Source organism: Xiphophorus couchianus, chromosome 4, assembly GCF_001444195.1.
Source record: "Xiphophorus couchianus chromosome 4, X_couchianus-1.0, whole genome shotgun sequence".
NCBI classification, from domain to species: Eukaryota; Metazoa; Chordata; class Actinopteri; order Cyprinodontiformes; family Poeciliidae; genus Xiphophorus; species Xiphophorus couchianus.
The window spans coordinates 15,792,919-15,815,720 of NC_040231.1; the positions used below are offsets into that span (position 1 = coordinate 15,792,919).

At 39.5% G+C, this 22,802-nt stretch overlaps 1 protein-coding gene across 5 annotated transcripts in view; it reads right to left on the reverse strand.

Annotated features, from left to right (window-relative positions):
- The window catches only part of furina (furin (paired basic amino acid cleaving enzyme) a), a 93,070-nt gene that overhangs the window by 31,901 nt on the left and 38,367 nt on the right, over positions 1-22,802 (reverse strand). For all 5 annotated transcript variants that reach the window (XM_028013954.1, XM_028013955.1, XM_028013958.1 and 2 more), the window contains exons 3-6: positions 12,279-12,377; positions 6,517-6,612; positions 4,594-4,722; positions 4,406-4,482 (exon numbers count right to left, since the gene is read on the reverse strand). In XM_028013954.1, coding sequence (XP_027869755.1) covers positions 4,406-4,482; positions 4,594-4,722; positions 6,517-6,612; positions 12,279-12,377 — 401 coding nt within the window. The remainder of the gene's footprint in view (positions 1-4,405; positions 4,483-4,593; positions 4,723-6,516; positions 6,613-12,278; positions 12,378-22,802) is intronic.

The following is a 22,802-nucleotide window of genomic DNA, read 5'->3' on the forward strand; positions in this document are numbered from 1 at the left end:
GGCTTGCATGCAGTGAAAGAAAGGCAGCCTTATGGGAGTGAACAGAGTTGAGCTTTCAGAAGAGAACAGACAGTTACAGTCTCTCATATTCAAGCCCTCACACAGGTTGTTTGCACGTAGATCTGCACAAATGGTACAGTATAGTATACAAACACATGTAGAAGCACACATACAAACGTTCTCCCTCTAAACTGGTCCAGCCAGATGGAAGCCACAAAGGGCTGGGTGGCTCCAGATAGGAGCTGGAGTTTGCTTGTGAGAGCTGGAGAGTGAAGGTTAATCCACATAGAGGAAAACCTCAATAAGAAACGTCTTTGCTGGGCTCTGGGCCACCATGAACCCCAGGAGGGGCTTAACCTTCTTCGACATAGATTTTTGACTTGAGGAACTGCACATGAGGCATTTTTATATGAAATCTTTCTCGAGGAATACCACCATTTAAGGTTTTAGTAATGATAGTGGGATAACTTTCTGGGACACCAGTCCCAGAGTGTCTTAAAAATCACTCAACTAGTCAGCACTAGAAAGCCATGGTTTATTGTTTGTATTGAATCATTACTTGTCAAACTTTTCTCCCAGTTGTATGTGGGTTTAAAGAAGTAACCTATTTTTAGTGGGATTAGATTCACAGACCTATGGTTGTCCTCCCTATCTCCCAGGATATGACACAAACATACCAACAATCTTCCATCTGTAGCTTACAATACACCTCGTTTTCCCAAAGTCTAATCTTCTCTGCCCATCATCAGCAATCACACAGCGCCTCCCCTTAAAAAGGTTTCCCGGGCCAGCGGCCAACAAACAGCAGATTACTGCAAATCAGACATTAAAGGGGAGAAGCAGGGGCAGGCAGCGAGGGTGAGGGGGAGACAAGTAGGGACCTTTCTGAGCCAAGAGATTTGCTGTTTCATTAATGCTGATGAACTTAATTCAATCCAATTCACTGCAGGGCACCATGGTGGCGATAAACAAACCCTAACGTCATCTGGAGACACAGCCGCAATAATGATGTTTTCTACACGCAATATCTTAATACCACAGCAAATTTACTCAGACTATAAGAGAGTCTTGGTGGTACTGTGATGCTTTAGGAAGCCAGAAAGCTGAAGTCCTGTTTCCACTGAGCGGTACAGAACAATGCGGTGAGCTATTTTGTCTGTTTTCATTGTAAAAGCAGCCTTTATAATCAACCATTACTGCACTATTCCTGGGCCAACTTCATCAGTAGGTCCATAGGACAATGCTACGGTAGCTATTGGCAGCACAAAACACAGTTCAGAAAAACATCTCTGCTTGTGATAAGCATGAGACATACTACTGCGTCAAATTTGCTGTTGCATTAGTATAACGCAAAGTAAGGCATTTGGGTTTAACCTCACCTGGTCCTATATTTAGGACCCAGTTGGCGGTAGAAATGCCCTCCTAAATAAACTGGGCCATAAAACAGCGTACCAAACAGCAACAACCCATGTCTCATATACCACTCAATGGAAACAAAGAAAGGGTTTTGAAAGTACCAAAGAATTAGGATTTTCTAGAGTCTGAGAGTGCATCTTAATTAATTAGATTGTCTTTAAAAGCTTTGAATATTTCAATAATGGAAATAAAGAACTGTATATTCAGATTAATTATAGAGTAGTCAATGTTAAAACTTTTAGTGGTGTTATTTTTATAATTATGGCTCATAGCTAATGAAAACCAAAAACAAAGTGTCCCACAAAACTCCAATATTTCATCAGGCAAATAGAACAGAAATGTTATGTTAGTTACACTATAAGTACGTTATGTCATTGAGAATCATGGAAAGGATTGCTGACTTGACAAATGCTCAACAGGTAATCATTGAGATCCTCTACAAAGAAGATGGCTGCTCATGCAGTGCTAAATCCAAGCATATCAAGGGGAAATTAAGTGGAAGAGAAGTGTGGTGGGAAATGTATAAGTCTAGAGTAAATATTTCAGAAATACGGGTGATTTAGGGAGTCCAGTCACTTGCTAGTGTTGTGTCTATAGTCCAAAGCCAATGCAGAGGAATTCCAGGACATTTTAGAGCAATCCATGACTCACTCTGGTGACATGCTTTATGCTTTACTCATTTTCCAGAAGGACTTGGCACCTGCTCATACTCCCAAAAGTACCTATTCCCGCTTCAATGACCAGGGTATCACTGAGTGTGACTGGCCAACAAATTGGCCTGATCTAAACCCCAAACAGAATCTATGGATTCTTCCATCCATCCATCCATCTTCTTCCGCTTATCCGAGGTCGGGTCGCGGGGGTAGCAGCTTCAGAAGGGAGGCCCAGACTTCCCTCTCCCCAGCCACTTCTTCCAGCTCCTCCGGGGGAATCCCGAGGCGTTCCCAGGCCAGCCGAGAGACATAGTCCCTCCAGCGTGTCCTGGGTCTTCCCCGGGGCCTCCTCCCGGTGGGACGTGCCCGGAACACCTCACCAGGGAGGCGTCCAGGAGGCATCCTGACCAGATGCCCAAGCCACCTCAACTGGCTCCTCTCGATGTGAAGGAGCAGCGGCTCTACTCTGAGTCCCTCCCGGATGACTGAGCTTCTCACCCTATCTCTAAGGGAGAGCCCAGCCACCCTACGGAGAAAACCCATTTCGGCCGCTTGTATCCGCGATCTCGTTCTTTCGGTCATGACCCAAAGCTCATGACCATAGATGAGGGTGGGAACGTAGATCGACCGGTAAATCGAGAGCTTCGCTTTTTGGCTCAGCTCTCTCTTCACCACGACGGACCGGTACAGCGCCCGCTTGACAGCAGACGCTGCGCCAATCCGCCTGTCGATCTCCCGCTCCCTTCTTCCCCCATTCGTGAACAAGATCCCGAGATACTTAAACTCCTCCACTTGGGGCAGGACACCCCCCCTGACCCGGAGAAGGCACTCTACCCTTTTCCGGCTCAAGACCATGGCCTCGGATTTGGAGGCACTGATCCCCATCCCGGCCGCTTCACACTCGGCTGCGAACCGATCCAGCGAGAGCTGCAGATCACGATCTGATGAAGCCAAAAGAACCACATCGTCTGCGAAAAGCAGAGATGAGATCCTGAGGCCACCAAATCGGATCCCCTCAACACCTTGGCTGCGCCTAGAAATTCTGTCCATGAAAGTGATGAACAGAATCGGTGACAAAGGGCAGCCCTGGCGGAGTCCAACTCTCACCGGAAACGAGCCCGACTTACTGCCGGCAATGCGGACCAGACTCTGACACCGGTCATACAGGGACCTGACAGCCCGTATCAAAGGGCCCGGTACCCCATACTCCCGGAGAACCCCCCACAGGGCTCCCCGAAGGACACGGTCGAACGCCTTCTCCAAGTCCACAAAACACATGTAGACTGGTTGGGCGAACTCCCATGCACCCTCCAGGACCCTGCTGAGGGTGTAGAGCTGGTCCAGTGTTCCACGACCAGGACGAAAACCACACTGCTCTTCCTGAATCCGAGGTTCGACTATCCGACGGACCCTCCTCTCCAGGACCCCTGAATAGACCTTGCCAGGGAGGCTTAAGAGTGTGACCCCTCTATAATTGGAGCACACCCTCCGGTCCCCCTTTTTGAACAGGGGGACCACCACCCCAGTCTGCCAATCCAGGGGAACTGCCCCCGATGTCCATGCGATATTGCAGAGTCGCGTCAACCAACACAACCCTACAACATCCAGAGCCTTAAGGAACTCCGGGCGGATCTCATCCACCCCCGGGGCCTTGCCACCGAGGAGCTTTTTAACCACCTCGGCGACCTCGCCCCCAGAGATTGGAGAGCCCAACCCAGAGTCCCCAGGCTCCGCTTCCTCAGTGGAAGGCATGTTGGTGGGATTGAGGAGGTCTTCGAAGTACTCTGCCCACCGGCCCACAACGTCCCGAGTAGAGGTCAGCAGCACACCATCCCCACTATAAAGCAAGAATCTATGGATTCTTGTCAAGTGAAAAATGAGAGACAAGAACAGGAGCTGAAGGAAGCTTTACAACTTTTCAGTAGGCTGACATTTCTCTTTTAAAAATTACTTCTTCATTTTTTCAGCTTTTGTGTAATTGTCTAAGCTCAGAGAGAACGTGTGATAATCACTAAAATGATCAGAAATAAACATTTCTAATTCCTCAATTTGTAAGTAAGATTTCCTTTCCTAAACTTAATGAGTAAAAATCACCTATTTACTTTAATAAACTTGTATTTATTCACCAGCGAATAAAAGGCTTTTTATTTAGTTATGCGTGACAGTTACAGTATTTATACACTAGACGTGTGATGAAAGCAGAAATTGAGCAACAGGACTTCCTCTCAGCATGTGTCCAACAGAGGCACATTTACAGAAGCAGCAGCATAGTAGGCCAGGGAAAGAAGACACAAAGCAAGAGAACAGATGAAACTGTGATCAGTATAAACAGCTACCTGTTGTCATTAAGCTGCGTGTACCGAGGCGTAGGATCGGGGTCGGCATCATTCACATCATAACTAGCTTCCGGGTCCTTTAAAAGACAGAAGAGCAGCTTGCGTCATCAACTGTTGGTTAATTTCTTTTTAACTTATATGCCAAAAATCCGTTAAATTTTGTGTGTGCATTGTTTTCATGTACTCACATAGTTCTGCGACAGGTCAGGATGGTTCTTCTCTATCCCATCATCCAGGATGGACACCACCACCCCTTTACCTGTGTAGCCCAACTGCCACGCAGCTTTGGCATTCAAGTCCTGGTGGTTGCGGTTGTACTGAGAGCAAAGATGGCAGATATACGAGAATAAAACTCATTATGGAATAGAGGAGAAAACACGAGACAACTTACTTATTTTAAAAATTACTATGTTTTTGGGTGAAATGAAAACAACTTTTATTACCGTTTGAAATTTTTCCATTTAAAGTGAAGCAGTGATGGTATGAGGAGCATCAAGGGTGTATATTTAAGGATATCAGTATCACATTTGCTCTGACTACACTTCCTATAGCTAGCAAGCAAAGAAAAGTAACAGTGAGGTGAGTAAGGGCACACCGAATGCAATTTGCATGCTTTTGACGTTTAACTTGACCTTTCATCAAAAGTCACATTGGGCTTTCAAACGGTTCAAAGCTCCTCCTCTCAGAGTTAACCATTAAAAAGTAATGTGTCTGACGTGTCATCCAGAGCACTTCTCCCCTGGATTTCAGTACAGTACCATGTGAGCCTGGGTCGATCAGACAGAATTAAATTACTGCACAACCTTGTAAGATCCTTGACATCCCAAGCATCAAGAAGAAAAATCAATTATAACTGAAAGTTCTAATTTTGCAGACTTACTCTGATTTGCAATACAGAGTAAGTCTGCAAAAAAAGGCCTTTTTGTGGCTGACATTTTTAATTCTGAATGGTGTCCATCAAGCAAATCCTTCTAATTTTCAGCAAACTGACAAAACCTTTGTTTTAAGCTGTATCAGTAGTTTATCAGCGGGACATTTTTTTATCTCATTCAAACAAATTAAAACAGAATTAAACATGCTCAATCTAATGTCAGATCCACAGCATTAGCATATGTCCATCAATAAAACACTTCTAAAAGGACCCTCCTCTACTAAAAGTCCTCTAGCCTGTTAGCTTTGATTGACAGCCATATTGGTAGGTTTTGTAGATGTGTTGTAATCTTAACTTAAGATAGGGTTTGACAAGATGTTCCATCCTTGAGACATGGGAAAATTACTTATAACCTTACCCTGCTTTAAAGTATGTCAGGAGAAATACATGTACACATCTTTTTTTTTCAGATTTTTACTTATAAAAGATTTTCAAAGTTTAGAATCACTAGACAATTATTCTCTATCTATCACAAAACATCCCAATAAAATACACCAGTTTGTGATTTCCTGCAAGACTCAGTAAAACAAACCTTACTTTGAACTGTGTGCAGTTTTCCTACAGCTTTTAGGCTGAGGGATTTATAGCTCATTAATAAAAGAAAAAAACTTCAAAATGAATGAAAATTATATATTATTAGATGTATTACAAGTAACTAAGGTGCAATTAGATTTCAGATAAAGAGGTTTTTTTCCATTTTGCCACACAGGATATGACATAAGTTAGGGGTAAAGTACTATGATCTTACCAGGATGAGTAACAAATACCAATTCTACAGGCATTTGTGGTCTTTTACTTCTTTTCTTGTCAAAACTACTAACTACAGGCTCTGTTCCTGCAGTTTGTGATTCAAGTCTGTTTTGCATCACCATGAATCTTCTTCTGCCTGCAGCAACCTCACAGTAATTGAAGAGCGGCGCTGAACTGAAAGTCTCAGGAGTTGTTACCACTGCTTTTAACGGCCTAATGTATCAGTGGCATTCCTCAAGTCAAATGTGAAAATCAATCCAATAAAAACAAGACCACTTCAAGGTAAACTGCACCCGTCTCGCTCTGCCTTCTCTGTTTGTTGCTGTGCTTTTTATGAACTACTGCAAAGCCAGACTTTCTGTTTGGACACCACTGCAGCTCAGGCAGCTTCTGCTAAGTTAGGTTTTTGTCACGCACTGTTAATACTCACCAAGTACCACTGGTCTCTGAACTTGGGATCAACAAATTCTGTGGCGGTATCCCTCTTTTTCCTCTGTTTGGACACCTGTTGCTCTGACCAAGTAACCTAAAGAGAGAGGGCAAAAACAAAAAAATTAGAGACAAAAAAATATAGATGTTTCGTAACCGTCAGTGAAAGAAAATAAAATGCACAAGCAACATCACTCACGACATTTAAAAGAGGGGGAAAAAAAGAGAAGGTATAATTATGCGCTGCCCATGAGTGTCAGCATGTCAAATGAAATAACTTAGATCCAACTCTCACCGGGACGGCAGCTGAAAGAGTGAGATTAGAGGCACCGGTTCATGCTGGACTCCTCTCTAATGAGGCTCACTGATGAATTCCAGAGCAGGCCAAGCCTAATTAAAATTTCTGGTTTGTGTAAAATGAAATGCAATGTATCAGAGGTTATTGTGAATATGTGTACACCTGAACATGAATGCACATTAGGGTGGGACGCGTAACAGTACATAAGTGTGCAGCGGGCCATCATAATGGGGGAACACTTGTAGGAAATGTTGGCAGAGTCAGAGGGCTTACAGAGAAAATGTTTCTGAATATTACTCCCTGCGCTGGATTGTGTTTTCAGCACAGGCAGACACTTAGGTTGGCATGTCGAATAGAAAAAAAAAAAAACATTTCAAAGAAGAAAGACAGAACTGTCTGCAGCAAGGACAGAGTACCTGATGTGAAGGACAACTAAATTACACCCGATCTCCCTTTTTACTCAAGTCTCTGGTGATGCAGACAGAGGGAGAGGGACAAAGAGGGAAAAAGTAATGAAGGTTATATTAACTGCTGAAGCAATGTCATAATGGAAGAAGAATGCTCTTCAAAACGTTAAAGAGGTCTGGGTTTGGGTTCAATCAGTTTAAGAGGATGTGAAGTTTTTATGCTATTCTAACAGTGAAGATCAGGTCAGCTTTGAGCTGCGTCACTATGGCAGTTCACACACTCTGAATCAGCTCTAGTTGGTGATCAAATACAAAAAATAAAATAAAATCCTTAATAAAAAGGATTTTTTATTATCCATTACCAGAATCAAAATTGTAGACTCTAATGACTTTAAGGCTTTAAATGCATCAAGCAGCAGCAGGTACTTTGATTAACTTTGAGTTCCATAACAAATTTAAGAAAATTTAAGGCCATAAGCTTTGATAATGAGTTATGATATTCTTTACATTTTCTATAGGATTACAAAGCGTACAGAACATTTTCCTACTTCATGTTCTATAGTCCTCAAAGGCAAAATTGGAACAAAACCATAAAATACAGTATAAAATAAATACATTTCTAAGTTGGTTCTATGCACCTCTAGTTGCAAGTGTGGGAAAGTGAGAGGAAGCAGCTACTGTGTTGGACCCTCAGACCTCATAAATCAAACATGTAAATCCAGAAGATACTTTGAAGTACATGTTTAAAGCCTATGCCAGAGCACTCAGGACATGCTGCTAAAAACTTTGTAGTTCTTTTGGTTTGAGGCTTTAAACTTATTAACAAAAAAATTTATTTACTAAACAAAGAAAAGCTTTAATCCCTGCAGTTCCGAATTTTGCAGACAATGTTCTGCAAAAATAAATGATTCAAAAAGGAACTTAGACAGACTATCTAAACAAGGATTTATTCAATACTGCTTCCATTTTTTTTTTACTTCATAAAGCAAGCCAAGGCAAACACTGCTTTTAGTACAATCAGATCAGGGCCTATAAAATCTGACATCACAGAATCAGTTAAGTGGAAGAGTTGCTAAAACCTAATTCTAATTCATGAATCACTGAAGGTCTGAGACACTCTCCAGGTTCACAATAGTTGCATCAAATTTTGAACACTTTAAGTGGTCAGACAGAGACAGAGATGAAAAGGCAGCTAATGGAGCGCTTTGCTTCTTTCTTCAGCTTAATTACGGCTTTCCATTTCAATAAGACGACAAATTATTTAAAACAATCTCTATAGACAGAAGAAAGCTGTCATTTTCTGCATTGACTAAACTTCATTTGATTTCAACTTAGATAAAAACTATTTCTTTTCTTTTGCGTCATCAGGATGAGGGTGTGATTTCCCCCTTTTTGTTTCCTAGCACCTTTTCTATCAAATCTGACACTCTGGTTTCACACATACGCAGGGAAAGGCTGTTGTGTGTAGGACATTTTCAAGCTGACCTATATGCAACGATTCATATGTGTGGTGTGTAAAGTGTGTGGTGTGTAAAGTATGGAGCAACAAACACCTCATTGCCCTTGTTATCTGGATATTTTGCAACCTTTCATATTTATTCCATCGCTGCATCAGAATTTTGAGCGCATGGGATGTTGCAACCTTGAATCCTTGTATGCTGTGAAACACAATGCAGAAAACCACAACGCGCAAATCATGCTGTAACCCCGTGTACACCTCCCTCGACTGTGGAATGTCTGCTCCTAACACCTAACCAGGAAATGGTAAAGATGTTTTACCAAGACAAACAGGAAACATTGGTTTAACAAGCAGCACGTCTACAGCTGGGAGAAAATTTACAGTAAATGCTCAGCAATTTACCGTACTCTTATCAAAACGCCTAAAATCCCCCCATTTTGAGTCTTTGGCCAATTATTTCTTAGTTTGCATAATGCAACTGAAGAATTATGGTACTTGTTACCAGCTTTGGCAGGATCAGCAAGAAAGCACACTAGCAAGAAGACTTGCGTATCTTCATCTTATACACTAGACGACTCCTCTCTTACAGCCAACCTTAAGTAAAGATGTTTGACATTTTAAAGGAAGCGCATCCATGATGATACAAAGTCATTTAAAGATGTGACAGACACAAAACCTTTAAAACGGTTTGCAAAATACCTATTCATGTAGTGTTCAGCCAATCTAATGGAAAGCTGACGTTCAAAGAGTTTGCCTTATCTCATGTTTAGGAGAGAGAGTATTTTTCCTCCAACAAATAAAATCCCCACACACTCATTTTGTCCACCCTCTGCTTTGTCCTTCCAAATTCAACAAGCAGAGCATGGCTCCCCTGTGACAAACTGGAACCAAAGCAGCAGTATTATGAAGGAATATCCTAGCAGTTTATGTTACTATGAAGCTTGTTTAGGTGTAGCAAACACTGCTATTACTGCAGAAGTAATAAAAGCAGTAACAAAAAATATCCCATAAACAAGTGTTGGATAATTAGTTAAAATCGGTGCTTCTGCTGTGCCTTATGCCTTTTTATTGTCTCTCTTGAAAAAAAGGACATTCACTGAAACAAAGTACTGTACGGAACAACAAATAAAACCAGAATAAAAGAAAACAGAACAACGCATGGGCGTAATAGATAAAGCTCTAACTCACTTGCATTTTTGGTTTATGAAGTCTGGCAGATGCCTAGGTGCTTTCATGAGCAATTAATCACACTTCAAATAGAATTCAGTGGAACATTTAGGCTTCATTTCAACTAGTTTAAAAGCTGCAGAGAGTCTCTCCAGGGTTTAAAAAATCCTCGTATTTTATTTTAACCCTTTTTTGGGGGGGTTGGAAGCTGCGTGGTTCAGTAATATGGGAGCACAATTAGCAATAATCTCACAGTTGATAGGCTTTGATCACACTGTTAATTACAGAAAAGTTCAAATATTGATGTTTATGTGAGGGAGGGAGCCGAGGGAAAGTGTGTGAGTAAAGCAGAATCGGCAACGTTCTCCTGATTAAACCAGATTGAAAATAAATTAAAACCCAACTCTTATTTTAACAGACAGGAGGAGCTGAATGTGTAACGGTCCATTTTGTCTGAGGAGCTGTGGGACAAAAGGAATTCAACAACAGGAAATGGAGCTGCGACGTTAAAGGAAATCCCAGAGAGGGAGGTGGACTGCTTCTACCGTGTAAAACAAGCTCAGCAGACGCTCGTCTATTCCCGCTCAGCACCTGTGTAGCGCAAATTAAACCTGTCAGTCAGAGGGCTGCATTTCTACAGACTGATGCCGAGATTTATGAGCGGAATTATGGCTGATTGCAGTACTCAACTTAAATATAAAGTCTTTTTAGTTAAAGATATGAGTTACTATAGCAATGTTCCCCAGCTACACTGCTGGTGATCATTATTAGCAATGGAAATCACACTCATGTTCAAACTCAATGCTCTGGTTGTGCTACATAGTGCTAAAGAAATTCCTTAAATTTATTCCCAATTTTGCACAATTACCTCTAGGTATCAGAGGCCATCACTTTCCATAAATATTCATACACCAACTGAGAGAATGTGCAATGCAGCTACGGCTGTGCCGCGCACTTTAAAAGATGAATGCGCTCGGTTTTTGATTTTTCATAAGTTTTAGTGACCTGCAGAAATTGGAAACTGAAGAGTAGAAAATTTATTCAGGATGAAGAAAAATTGCCTGAAATCGGTCCACACTGTTGTCTTGCATCATTCACAAAATGCTCCGAGAGCACAACAAAAATAGAAAGAATAAATAAAAAAAACAGCAAGAACTACCTAAGACAAGCTGCACAGCATCATCAAGGGCATTCCAGTTCTTCCATTAAGGTAAATTCATGTGTTTTAATCATTCTTTGTGGCAGAAATAATTAGTGAATCAATGCATCAAAGGAAACTCTCTGAAGGTAGAGCAGGTTGCTCACTAATTGGGGGCTTTAATACTCCTCCTTTCGGTGAACCCCTCAGGCAAGACCCTGAGCCCAAAATCATCTTGATGGTTAGGCAAGCATTTCGCTTAACATCCTGCCGCCACCAGTGCATCGACCTTGACGTGGGGAAACTATTTTGACCCATTGTGTCTTTTTTTGCCCTAACATTTAGACATCTGTTTCTACGTGAGTTTCCACACTTTATTTATGACAATGCTTCTTAAGTATAGCAAAAAATGTAATATTGATCTGGACCTTTTGTTGGCAGTTATGATGGAGGATCTGTCAACGCGGGGTCTACTTTCAATGCATCTACTTTCCCAAAGCATATAGCTGTAAATCACATATGGTGAAGCGAAGCAAAGATTTCTAAGGTGGCACTGACACCTTATTACATCTGCAATGCAGTAAGAAAATCCAGGTCTGCTCATGCTTTTCATTGGGTTAATTATTTTTAATTAGTACCATGATTGAACACTACTTTCTTTTACAACTCTAAATAGTGCAGCGTTGAGTTTTCTACTTCGATTTACCAAACATGATGATGTAAAAAATGTATTTTAATTATTCCCATCTCTACGTGATTACTGTACAATCAATATGTTAATGAGTTATGTGCATATTATTACTTTAGATTAGATGCTGGAGCTAAAAGACATTCATTTATTTTGAGAGGAAGCCTGAAATTTGTTGTACAAATAGACAGAATTATGAAGTAAATGTTCCATATTTCCTTTTAGGATCGACTGTTTTAAAAAAGTATTTCTCAGTTTAACATCAAACTGTGGAATCCTGTCTCTTCAACCTACAGGCAATAGAGCTAACTCGGTTGAATAAGTAGAATAAAACAATGCTCTATATCTAGACTCCATCTGACCTGCAGTACAGGAATGAGACAACCTTAATTGCTATGACAAGTACTAACTGGAAGGCTCACTGCAGGCATCACAGTCCTAAAGGTGGGAAACAGCAACTAAAAATGCCTTTTAGCTGGAAAATAATAACTTCTCACTTTTCATAAAGATGCAGCTGTCCCCACACCTCAAAAACTGTCCCCAAAAGCAAGCCTTAGCCATATCCAAAGCCAAACACCCCGTTACCCCAAGAAATAAACCTCTTACCTTAGGATCTCTTTCCAGACGGACTTGTGCCCCTCTGTGATCAGACAGCGATCTCTTTACCACTCTGTGATGCCGGAAGTGATAGTAATCACCAAATACCTGGAAAGACAAAGAGATATGATCACCCATCACATCCTGCGGTTCAGATCTGTCTGCCTATAATCTGATAACACCTCTGTATATCCTCATAGCATATCCTCTGCCGCTAAATGACAAATATTTCTATAAACTTTACAGAGTGGTAATAAACAGAGTAGCAGGCTGGAACAAACACGCTTCTACTCTAAGATGAAACCAATACAACATAAATATTTGCAGTCATCTGGCCTAGCACCGGATTTTTTTTTCTTGAACATACATAACCTTTAACAGCATCAAAAATGTTCCTTGCAGTTTGTTTTTACTCAGATTATTGCAAGCCCCATGCACATTTTTCTCCACAGACAAGTCTTCTCTGCATTTTAAGCTCCCTGGTTAGGTTTGTTCTGTCTTTAAACACAGGGATCATCATAACTCTGCTGTCTAGGTAAAATATATTTATACATTTTATCTGGAAAGCTCAGCTCATTCCCCCACAATCCCTTCCTCCCCACATGGTGCCACTCCAGTGTGCACTGCAACATTCCCTTGGTCTAAAAGAAGAACAGCTCAACCCTCATCAGCCTCCCTGCTCCCATTTAATCACAGTAAACAGGCTGATTCCAGCAGGGGACACAAAAAAGGCCCTGCACACAAACCCGGCAGACAATAGGGAAGCAATAACCAAGAGGAAGCCCATGGTTAACTGTGATATTCAGCTCTGAAAAGGACCACCAAAAGCCACAAGCCTGTGTGTGTGTAAGGGTGCTTTGTTACGTCACTGATCCATATCAGGAGGTGGTCATAATGACAAATGAGACGGATAAACAGTTATTCAATACAAAGCAAACTCACCAGCAGCTGCAGCAGTACAAGGATATGCATGGTGCTCATAAGGAGACAAAGGCACACACCAATGTTACTTGCATTTAAAGCACTGAGTGCATTTGAACAGCTTGCATGCAGATTGCAACACAGTTCAGGCAACAACCTTTTGGTTCTGCAATCCCAGCTGCATGCTGTAAAAACACACTGTCCTGGAATCTCATGGGATTACATGAAAGACAAATTAAGCTGGAACAGGGTTGGTACTAGTTAGGTGTTAATCGCGAAACTGTGGCCGTGTCAAGAAGTAACAACCTGCACAGAAATAAGAATACCTTGTACTACCCCCACACTGTTTTTATTTTGGTTATTTCATGACACACTTTGGATTTTTCCAAAGTTGTAGTGCTTAACCAGAGCTGGTGCTAGTGCCAGATCTTCACAATCATGACCTACTGATCAGAGATCAGTACCAGCAGTGTTGTAAAAAAAATATTAATAATAAAAAATTAAAATAAAAGAAATTCAACCACAATATTTACAGCGGTATTTTTTTTTAACCCTACCAAGCAATTTTTAAAAATTGGTAAGGCTGAAGAACTGCCATACAAACAAGGAAAAAAGCTAACTCCTCCTTTATTCTGCGTATTGACTGGAAGATAAACGTCCAGTCAATATATATCAAATACCATTATATCTCTGTATTTGAGATATAACTTTTTTTAATAATGATAAAGATCTGCATTTGTACTGTTTTTGTCTTACGAGGAAGATAAAACACGGTGGAATTCTAAACATGATCATTTAAAACTCCACCAAAGGGGGTTCCCTCCTCTGATCTAGCTAAAATCTGGTTGTAAGTAGCTCATAAATGGTAGAGCTTGCAGTGGTGGAAACATAAATGACTGTTTAGCACAAGAAGTGGTTTGTTGGAGGAAACCCCCAGTTGGGGGTGTCAAGAGTGTCTTCAGAACTTTGTATCTTGAATCATTAAAATCTTACACACTCAATTAAATGTATAGATTTAATTGTTAATTTACTGATACATCTCTAACTGTCTGTCCTCTTATTGGCAAAAAATGGTTATTTTCTTTATTGTGATGAACTGGTAACTGTGAACAACTTTTCACAATCGTGTTAAGTCAGGAACAAGATTTTTTGCTGTCTCAGTGGGAACTATGGGAGGACCAAAACTGCAACAGTGGAAAAAGCATTGTGCACAAGCGATAAATTACAAGATATTGAAAAGATAACAGTATACGGGTCGGAGATCTAAGATATAAACACCTGTATGTACATCTGCACATGTATATGCATAGAGTCGGCTTAATTTCAGGTAAACTGCTCAACTGTTGCAAGTGTATGGACAGACACGCATTCACACCTCATTCAACAATGTGAACCAGAATCTAGTCCTTCTAAATGCAAACCCTGCAGCTTGAACATTGTCTGGCAATCAGCAACAACACTTTAGGGGCTCATGTTTTCAGCAATTCTAACTCAAGACCACATGGTTTCTTAGGGGGTTTAACTGCTTTCCACTGAATTGGAAAAAAAAAAAGCCAATTTACAACTAACACATTTAGATGGAAAACCGATGTGGAAACAGATCAAGCTCTGTGACCATTACTGATGTGATAAGCTTGGAGCTGTTACAGCACAACAGGCCACTCAACATGTGGTCAGTTACCAGAGCGAAGCAATAATCCATCAACATTAAAATGCAAAGCAACGCACAGCAGAAAATTACTGCCTGCTGGTTTGTTTGCATGTATGGTTCCTCCCCTACTGCCAAATTTACCTTGTGGGAAAGCAATTATCAAAAAGGTCTGATGTCTTATCCCCACTGACTGTTGTTGACACAATTATGTCTTACAAAGAGACAAACAATGTCAGAAGACAAGCTGTTAAAGGAGCTTGGGGCTGTATTAAATTAACAGAAAACCGCAGCCCATATGGAATCGTGAACATCAAAGACAGCCAAAGGATTTCACTGAAGAGTGACGTCATTGCAGTTCATTTCCAGACACTTTTGACAAGGCATTCTCCTTTTGATTTTGATACCATCTGATTTACAGCCCTCACACAGAGTGGAGCATTAACATATTTTCTTTACACATCAGTGAGCTGAGATAAAGTGGGAGCACAAGTGTTTCGGCCTTCTAAAATAGTTCAGCAACTTGTTTGTGTAATGAGGCTGAAGTCCAATTAGCAACTGTTCACTGTGGTAAACGGGTAGGAGAGGGGCACCAGTTCCCCACAGTGGCAGCCGGACATAAAAAAGCTCTTTCTTTGAAAACACAGCACCCTGACCTGAACCCATACATCTGAAAATACTTTTACTCATTATTTATACCTTCCTTAACCATTTTTACTGCTTAAATCATATATAGAGCTCTCAATCTGTCGCCCTTTACTCAATTACCCTTAGTTTTACTTGGCATTAAGGGTATGCATATGTTTAAGGTTCAAAGCTAAATCAACACTTTAAGCCTCTCACTTGCCTTTTTAGCCTTGACTGAAGCAAACACAGCAATAGAGCTGCACTCAAAGAAATGAATTATTGACTTAACATATTTTTTTATGTCGACAGGTTCCACATAATTGTATTATGTTAGTTGAAAGATAAACAGATATAGCAATCTAACATTATGACTTTATGTTTAACTAAGATAAAATGAATGAATTAACCCAACTACTTCAAATCACTTCAGATTGACAAAATAGAAGTTAGTTGAACTAACTTAACTATTTTGTGTTAGTCTGACAAAGCAAGCACTCTTTCAGTGAACTTATGTTTTATTTGTTCACTAAACATAAAAAAATTATGTTACTTTAACCAAAATTAGCTTTCCATCAACCAATATGTTTTTTAAGTTAACTAGTTATTTTCTAGTTAAGTTAACTAAATTCAAGTTTGTCGACAGGTTCCACACAAATGAATAAACATGTTTATACAAGTCACTGTAGTGTTGGTCAGAAGGACGGAACCGATAAAATAGGAAGGAACAAACTATTTGCCAATTCAACCCCTCTTATTTACAGACGTGACATCTATTCTCAACAAGTTACTCGACCGTTCCTCCTCTGTGTTTGGAGAGCAAACAGATTAGCATTCTTGGCACCATCCGCTTTCACTTCAGTTGCTCACAGGACATTAAATTTGTTCATTTTAATAGTGTTGACAAAAACAAATGGAAAGAACAGGGCAGTGACATATGGAGGTTTATAGCCAGAAGGAGAAGTATGAAAAGATACTCAGTTTAATATCCACAGCGGCTTTAAAGGAAAACATGGACTATGCTCTGTTTTAGTCACTGACTGTGGGTAACAACACAGATCATTAAATATCTGCATTCTCTCCAGAGACGTTGACCTGGGATATGAGTGAGTTTGTAAAAAATGCCCAGCAGCACCTTTTGTCTCCCTTCTAGCAAACACAGATGTGTCAAAACCGCACAGGAAATCTCTTGAAATACTTTAAGTGCTGTTCATTTGGTGTGTTTGGATGTGGCAACTCTTCAGTATGACTTTAGAGCTGCACTGCTGAGGGAAGAAAGGAATTTCCAGCTGTCACTGAAGATCACTCACCGAACGTTTGGCTCCCCCGGTCCTCAACTGAAGGATGTCTATTCTGGGTATCATCCAAAAACCAAAGATGCCCAAAAGTCCTCAGTGTCATTAAGACTTGTTAAAAAATAATTTACTTTCCCTAGTGAGCAAAGATAAGGAAATTAATTCATTTCTTGTTAAAAGTTTTTATATAAAGGGCAAATATTATATGGAAAAGCCATAAAAACTATAAAGACCCTCTTAATAGGAATATGTTGAATGGAAGATATATTGGCATAACAAAAAAGGAAGGCATTTGGAGACAAAGATCATCTCTGCAGGAAACATGAGTGAGCTCCATAGAAGTAATCAGACATACACAGAATTTTTCTGAGCCAACAAAACATTCTATAAGTTTAAAGGAAAGTTTTGTGTCAGGATTGTTGGACTAACTGAGTCTTCAATTTAAGTGAAGACATATCTTAAACAGGAGGAAAGACAGCCCAACAAATCTAGGACAGATACCTGAAGTATCCAACAGCCAGATTAATAAGGTGACCGTGGAGTCGTTTGTGAGGGTCACGTTTAAAATATTTTCCTTTACAGTGGTTCTTGCTTTTTGTTCTGTCATTTCAGTACAAAATGTCAGTTTGGCTAAACTGCTAAATCAAAGTTGTGCCTCACTTCATCAGTGTCTGAGCCAAATTAAAAGAGTGACAGCAGCAGTAGTCCGATTGTATTGTAAGTTCTTTTCCCTTTCACATTTTAGATTGAAGCGAGTTTTTAGGCACAAACAAGCCCCTTGGGAGGAAAGAGTCTGTACATAGACTGAAAATAAAAGAAGTTGTCAAAGGTTTAGTACTGTGGTGTATTAGAACAGTGGTTCGTGGAGGTACTGCAGGGGGTACGTGAAGCTTTTCAAAATATCTTTAAAAAAATCAATAGGCTCCTCCACAATAAGTCTTTGGAAAAATTCTTTTGTAAAAAGTTCGATAAAATATAAATGTGTGTTCGTGCACTGAATGTTATATTCAGTATTTACAGGGTATTTACAGCACTGTACCTCTGTTTTATTCCAAAAATGTTTTGCCCGTGTCAGGGGGTACTTGACTAAAAATATATTTTTAAGGGGGTACATCACTGATAAAAGTTTGAGAACCACTGTGTTAGAACCCTGATAGAGTAGGGAACTTCACCAATTTTTGGTTTCATTCCCAGATGCCTTGTTCCAACTTATTTAAACACAGTAAAAGTGCTAAAATAAACTGACTTAAACATCAGTTTTAAGAAGACTAAAACTAGTCAATAGAACCTTAACCTATATGATGCATGGTTAGTTTTTCCATTTTATTTTCTGTATATATTCCACTGTTGATTTGCGTTTCATAATTATTTAACATTGTATTTTCAAGTACAGTGGCTCACTTTAAACTCAATTTTAGTGTAATAAAAACATGTTAGAAAAAAAAAAAAGGCCTTTAGCAAAGATTTTAAATTTGCTGTAATACATTACTAAAAATATTTCCTTGCTTTTTCTAATTCAGCCTCTTGGAAAGAAGTAATATTAAAAACATAAGTTGTACCACTGTGTAATAAATACAGATCTTTAGCAGGATGCCATTTTCTAGTTTTCTTACCACATCTCAGAACTGGTAAATAATGACCACTGTAGCCTTATCTTTATGGTTAAGATATGGATAAATAAAAAAAAATCAGTCATGGTACCACAGTTATAGGGATACTAATTGGACTGGTCAATGAAAGCTTTCATCACACGTCTAAGTCTTTAATGTTTACGCTGCTGGAAAGGCAGTAGTTAAAAAGGCAGAACAAATATGTTAGGTTTCATGTACAAGATCAGAGCCCAGAAAACACTAAGTTTGAACAGACTTTGATAATCTTTCATAGAAAAGCCAATGTATCCAAGAAATACACACACAGTCAGTTAGGTTCAAATTTGCTGTTAAATACTGTAAAGCCAAGAAAGGGAGCCATTGTTGCCTTTAGGGATTCCACCCCATTGCTAGTTTCAGTCATGGGTCTATCACATGTCTTCTCACAGTAGAATAGTTGTCAGAAGAATAGCATGCATTAACAAGGTAGAAGGAAAGAAGAAGATGAACTCTGTGGCCTATGACCGAGTGTAATAATTCCCACACCAGTCCTAAGAGACTGAATGTGTCAGATGAAAACCTTCTGCAGACACAGTCAGTTGTAATCTCACAAAGTCAGTTCATCCCGAGTAGACAACCAGCAGATCCTGTAGTATTTAGGGCTTATTTTAAAGAACGAACTGAACCAAGTCTGTACTACAACTCCCTCAGTGTTCTGATTGCAGATGCTCTACAAAAGGCAAAGAAAGTGCATTAAAATGGATATTGGCAAGATGAAAGTAAGGCATTTTAGTATTTGACATTATTTATTAATTTTGTCTTACAACTTTTTTTCAGTTCTGATATTTGGGTTGTCAGTTTTAGTTTTGCTGTGTTGCTTAATTACAATTAGTCATTGTTGTGTTGTGTTGGAGAGGACGTTTTAATGCCACTTTTTTATTACATATACAAATGTGAAAGTGTCAAAGGTGAGATTTCAAAAAAATGCAGTCATTTTGGTAGTTATGGGGAAAAAGTAGCAATAACAGCTCTAGCAACCTTTCTGAATAGTTAAATGGTTTTGGTTTAAGAAATAATGACACAGTACTGTGGATGAACTAGTCTTCAGAGGGGGAAAATGAAAAAGCATGAGCCTTTTTGCGACTTTTATGCAAAATAAGTGACAGAAAAGATAATAATGTGGAAATTGGGAAGAAACACCAAGACATTAGCCAGGATGTTAAAGCTTAGGAACAAGTGGGTCCTCTACATGAACAATAAATTCAAAGTATAAAAAATATCAAATTAGATACAAAGTTCCTAACGAATGGAAAAGAGTCTGATATATTGTCATACAGTGAGAATAAAATGGTTATGTGGATATGATTTCAATTATAAATACATTCAAGCATTTGAATACACTAGGCTTTGCGATGACATTTCACTTTAAAATACCTACATCATCAACTGTCAACCAAAGTATTAGGACTTTGTAATTTCACCACAAATATTATAATGGTCCAAAATCATAGTAATCTAAGCTAAAATTGAATTCAGTGCCACAGGCGGAACTGTTTTCACTCGGGTATAATGCTTTCTGAAGTTTCAGTAATTTCTGCCAATGCACATTAACCTTGTCATGAGCACTTTTACTCACCGATCCCAGTAAAAACAGCTTTCAACTCTATACTGCTTATACTGTCAAATACATCAGGCAGAAACAGGACTCAACTCAAAGTCCAGGCAGCGAGACAGAAATAGTGTCTAATACAATATTAATACAAGCTTTTTCACAAGCTTGTATTAAAACTATTAACTGTTCATTTTCACTCTGGTTATTTAATCACTTAGTTGACAACCCACTTAGAAATGATTTACATCAATATAATGATGGACAACATGAACAAGTTGTCTTTATATCCACAAACACTTCGAAGAACAAAAAGACGTTGTTATGGTAACTCGTCTGTTATGCTAACAGACGAGGATCCCGCTCTTGCTGGCATCTTTTTTTAATCTTCTTTTGCATAGCCACAGCGTTACAGGTGTGAGGTTTTAATTTTTGTTCTGGCTGTAAATGTGTGCATATGTATGATAACAGCTTATTTCTGCCTTGAAGGGCATGTTCTTATCTTTGTCATTTTGAAGAATGGCAGAGAAAAAAAATGTAGGCCTCTGTGTCACATCAAGTTTATCCCCCAGAAGAGAAGATTAAAATTAATCAAACCGGGAATATAAATTTCCCCTTTATTTATAATTTTTCATGCTTAAAAAATAAACAAGCCTCCAGTCACTAGGTGGGAGCAGTGCTCAAACTAAACAGGCTTCTTGTTCAACCCAGCAGAGGAAGCCTTCACAGGCACACTGGTGTACAGAACTGAGGCGGAGAAGTTTGTCATAGTGAAAAAATAAATAAATAAGGGCAGCAGAGGCAAATAAAGTGATGGTAGCTCGCAGTGAAAGACCAGGAAATATCACAAAGCATAAATAGCCCTTAGGTTTACTGTGAATGTGAAATGTTATTCACCTTTTCAGCTATTCCGGTAAGCTAAAACATAGGCAATGTTGCAAATTCTATAAGTTAATGACTTTACTGTTTTTTTAAAAAAATGATAACTTGATGAAGATAACAAGTAACCAATGTTGACGATATAAAAAAAAGTTTTGAATGTTAGTGTGTTCAGTCTAAAAATGCACATCCCAGTGAATCATTTGCACTTTTTCTCTTTTGAGAAACACACAGAGTGAGCAGGTCTTAATTAAACGTTACAAATTGAGTTAGCATACTGAACTTGGGCATTTTTAAGACTTAAAAGAATAAAATAAATAAAAATGTACGTTGTTGCAGCTTCTTTTATTGATCTCTTTTGATAATCAGATGATTGTATGCAGAATGCTGGAGCCAGAAAGTCATACAATGGTTTGTAGAGACATATAACTAAATATCATCAGTTTCTCAACAGTATATCAATTTAGGGAGGTTTGGAAAAAACAATTATGTTCCTTAATGGAGTCATGGCAGAAAATAACTAAGAGCCATTGTCTTAGACGAATCTCACACAGATCAGAACAGATGTTTCAGTTTTCCTCTGATCATACAGTCATTTCAGATGGGCTACTGGCATCCCTCAAATACTGTATCAAACATTTAGCCAGATTTAGTTTAATATAGTTAGATCAATGTACCAATGAAGTATCAGTGTCCTGGGAACAGGTACAAAACAAAGGAGACAATAAGAAAAAGCCTATTCATTTATTTCTCTCTATAAATCTGTAATACTCTGCAGTTTGCAGGTTTTCTGCTGCATCATACAGTATGAGCACTGCAACGCACTTCATGCATCAATGGCTTTGAAGCTTAGCTTCCTGTGCTCTGCTCTCCAAAAGACTTTGCAGTTTAAAGCATTAAAAAAAAGAACTGGGTTCATTTTTATCCTACTTAAATTGTCATTGTTTGTTCAGCAGTAATCACAAATTTCTAAAATGCTGAATCTAAAACCTCTTCACATTTTGAGTAAATGTGTCAGACACCCGGAAGCAGGAAGCGTTTTGTGCTCAGTAGGCTGGAAATAAAAGATTGTTCCTTTGGAGTCCTACTAACAGCTGAATAATCTGTGTAAATATGTTCCGCTCTCTCATTCAGATGCCCTGATGAGCTCATCCTCATTAGTGGACGGCATCGCCCGGTACACAGAAAGACTGAATGTGTGGAGAAAAGGGTTGGGGGGGAAATGGGGGTGATGTGGAGAAGTCTGGCAAGCAGAAGCAACTCAGCGGAGATGGAGCAAATTGGAAAGGGACAGGGAGGAAGCAGGTTTTTATCAAGAGGGAGACAGTTTTATCACTGTTGGAGGGGATTCTATGATTGCTTTTGACACCATGAGGTTATACTAAATCTAATCAGAGCTTTGAATCTCTGTTAAATACACAGCAAAACTGACCAGCATGCAATTCAAAATGAGAAAAAGGTGCCATTTGATAAACAGATACTGAAGAGCTATTCTGCTCCAACTGTGGTTGCCATTTTCATTTCCTATATTTTATCCCATTCCCAGTGTTCTTTTGGCCCCTTATAGAATACATACTGTTTTACACAATAATAACTCGCTGTACCACCCTTAGCGCTAACAACTGCTCAAGCTGCTCAAGTGATTACTGGCAATGAGTGTTTTAAGCTCGCACTTCGAAGAATTGTTTTAATTCGGCCACATTGGGAGGTTATCGAGTATGAATAGTCTGTTTAAGATTATTCCCTCACAGCATCTGAATTGGATTAAAGACTTCGACCACAACAATCCTCAACCTTGTTAGCAGTTGTTGGGGTCTTGCTAAGTGACGGACAATCAAACCACCATGTTTGATTGTTTGTTGCTTTTCTGAAATACCAGGTTAGCTACACACGTAAGTTATGGAGCGTCCAAAATTCCTACTTCTGTTTATTTTGTCACCTAAATATTTTACCAAAGGTCTTGGGGAC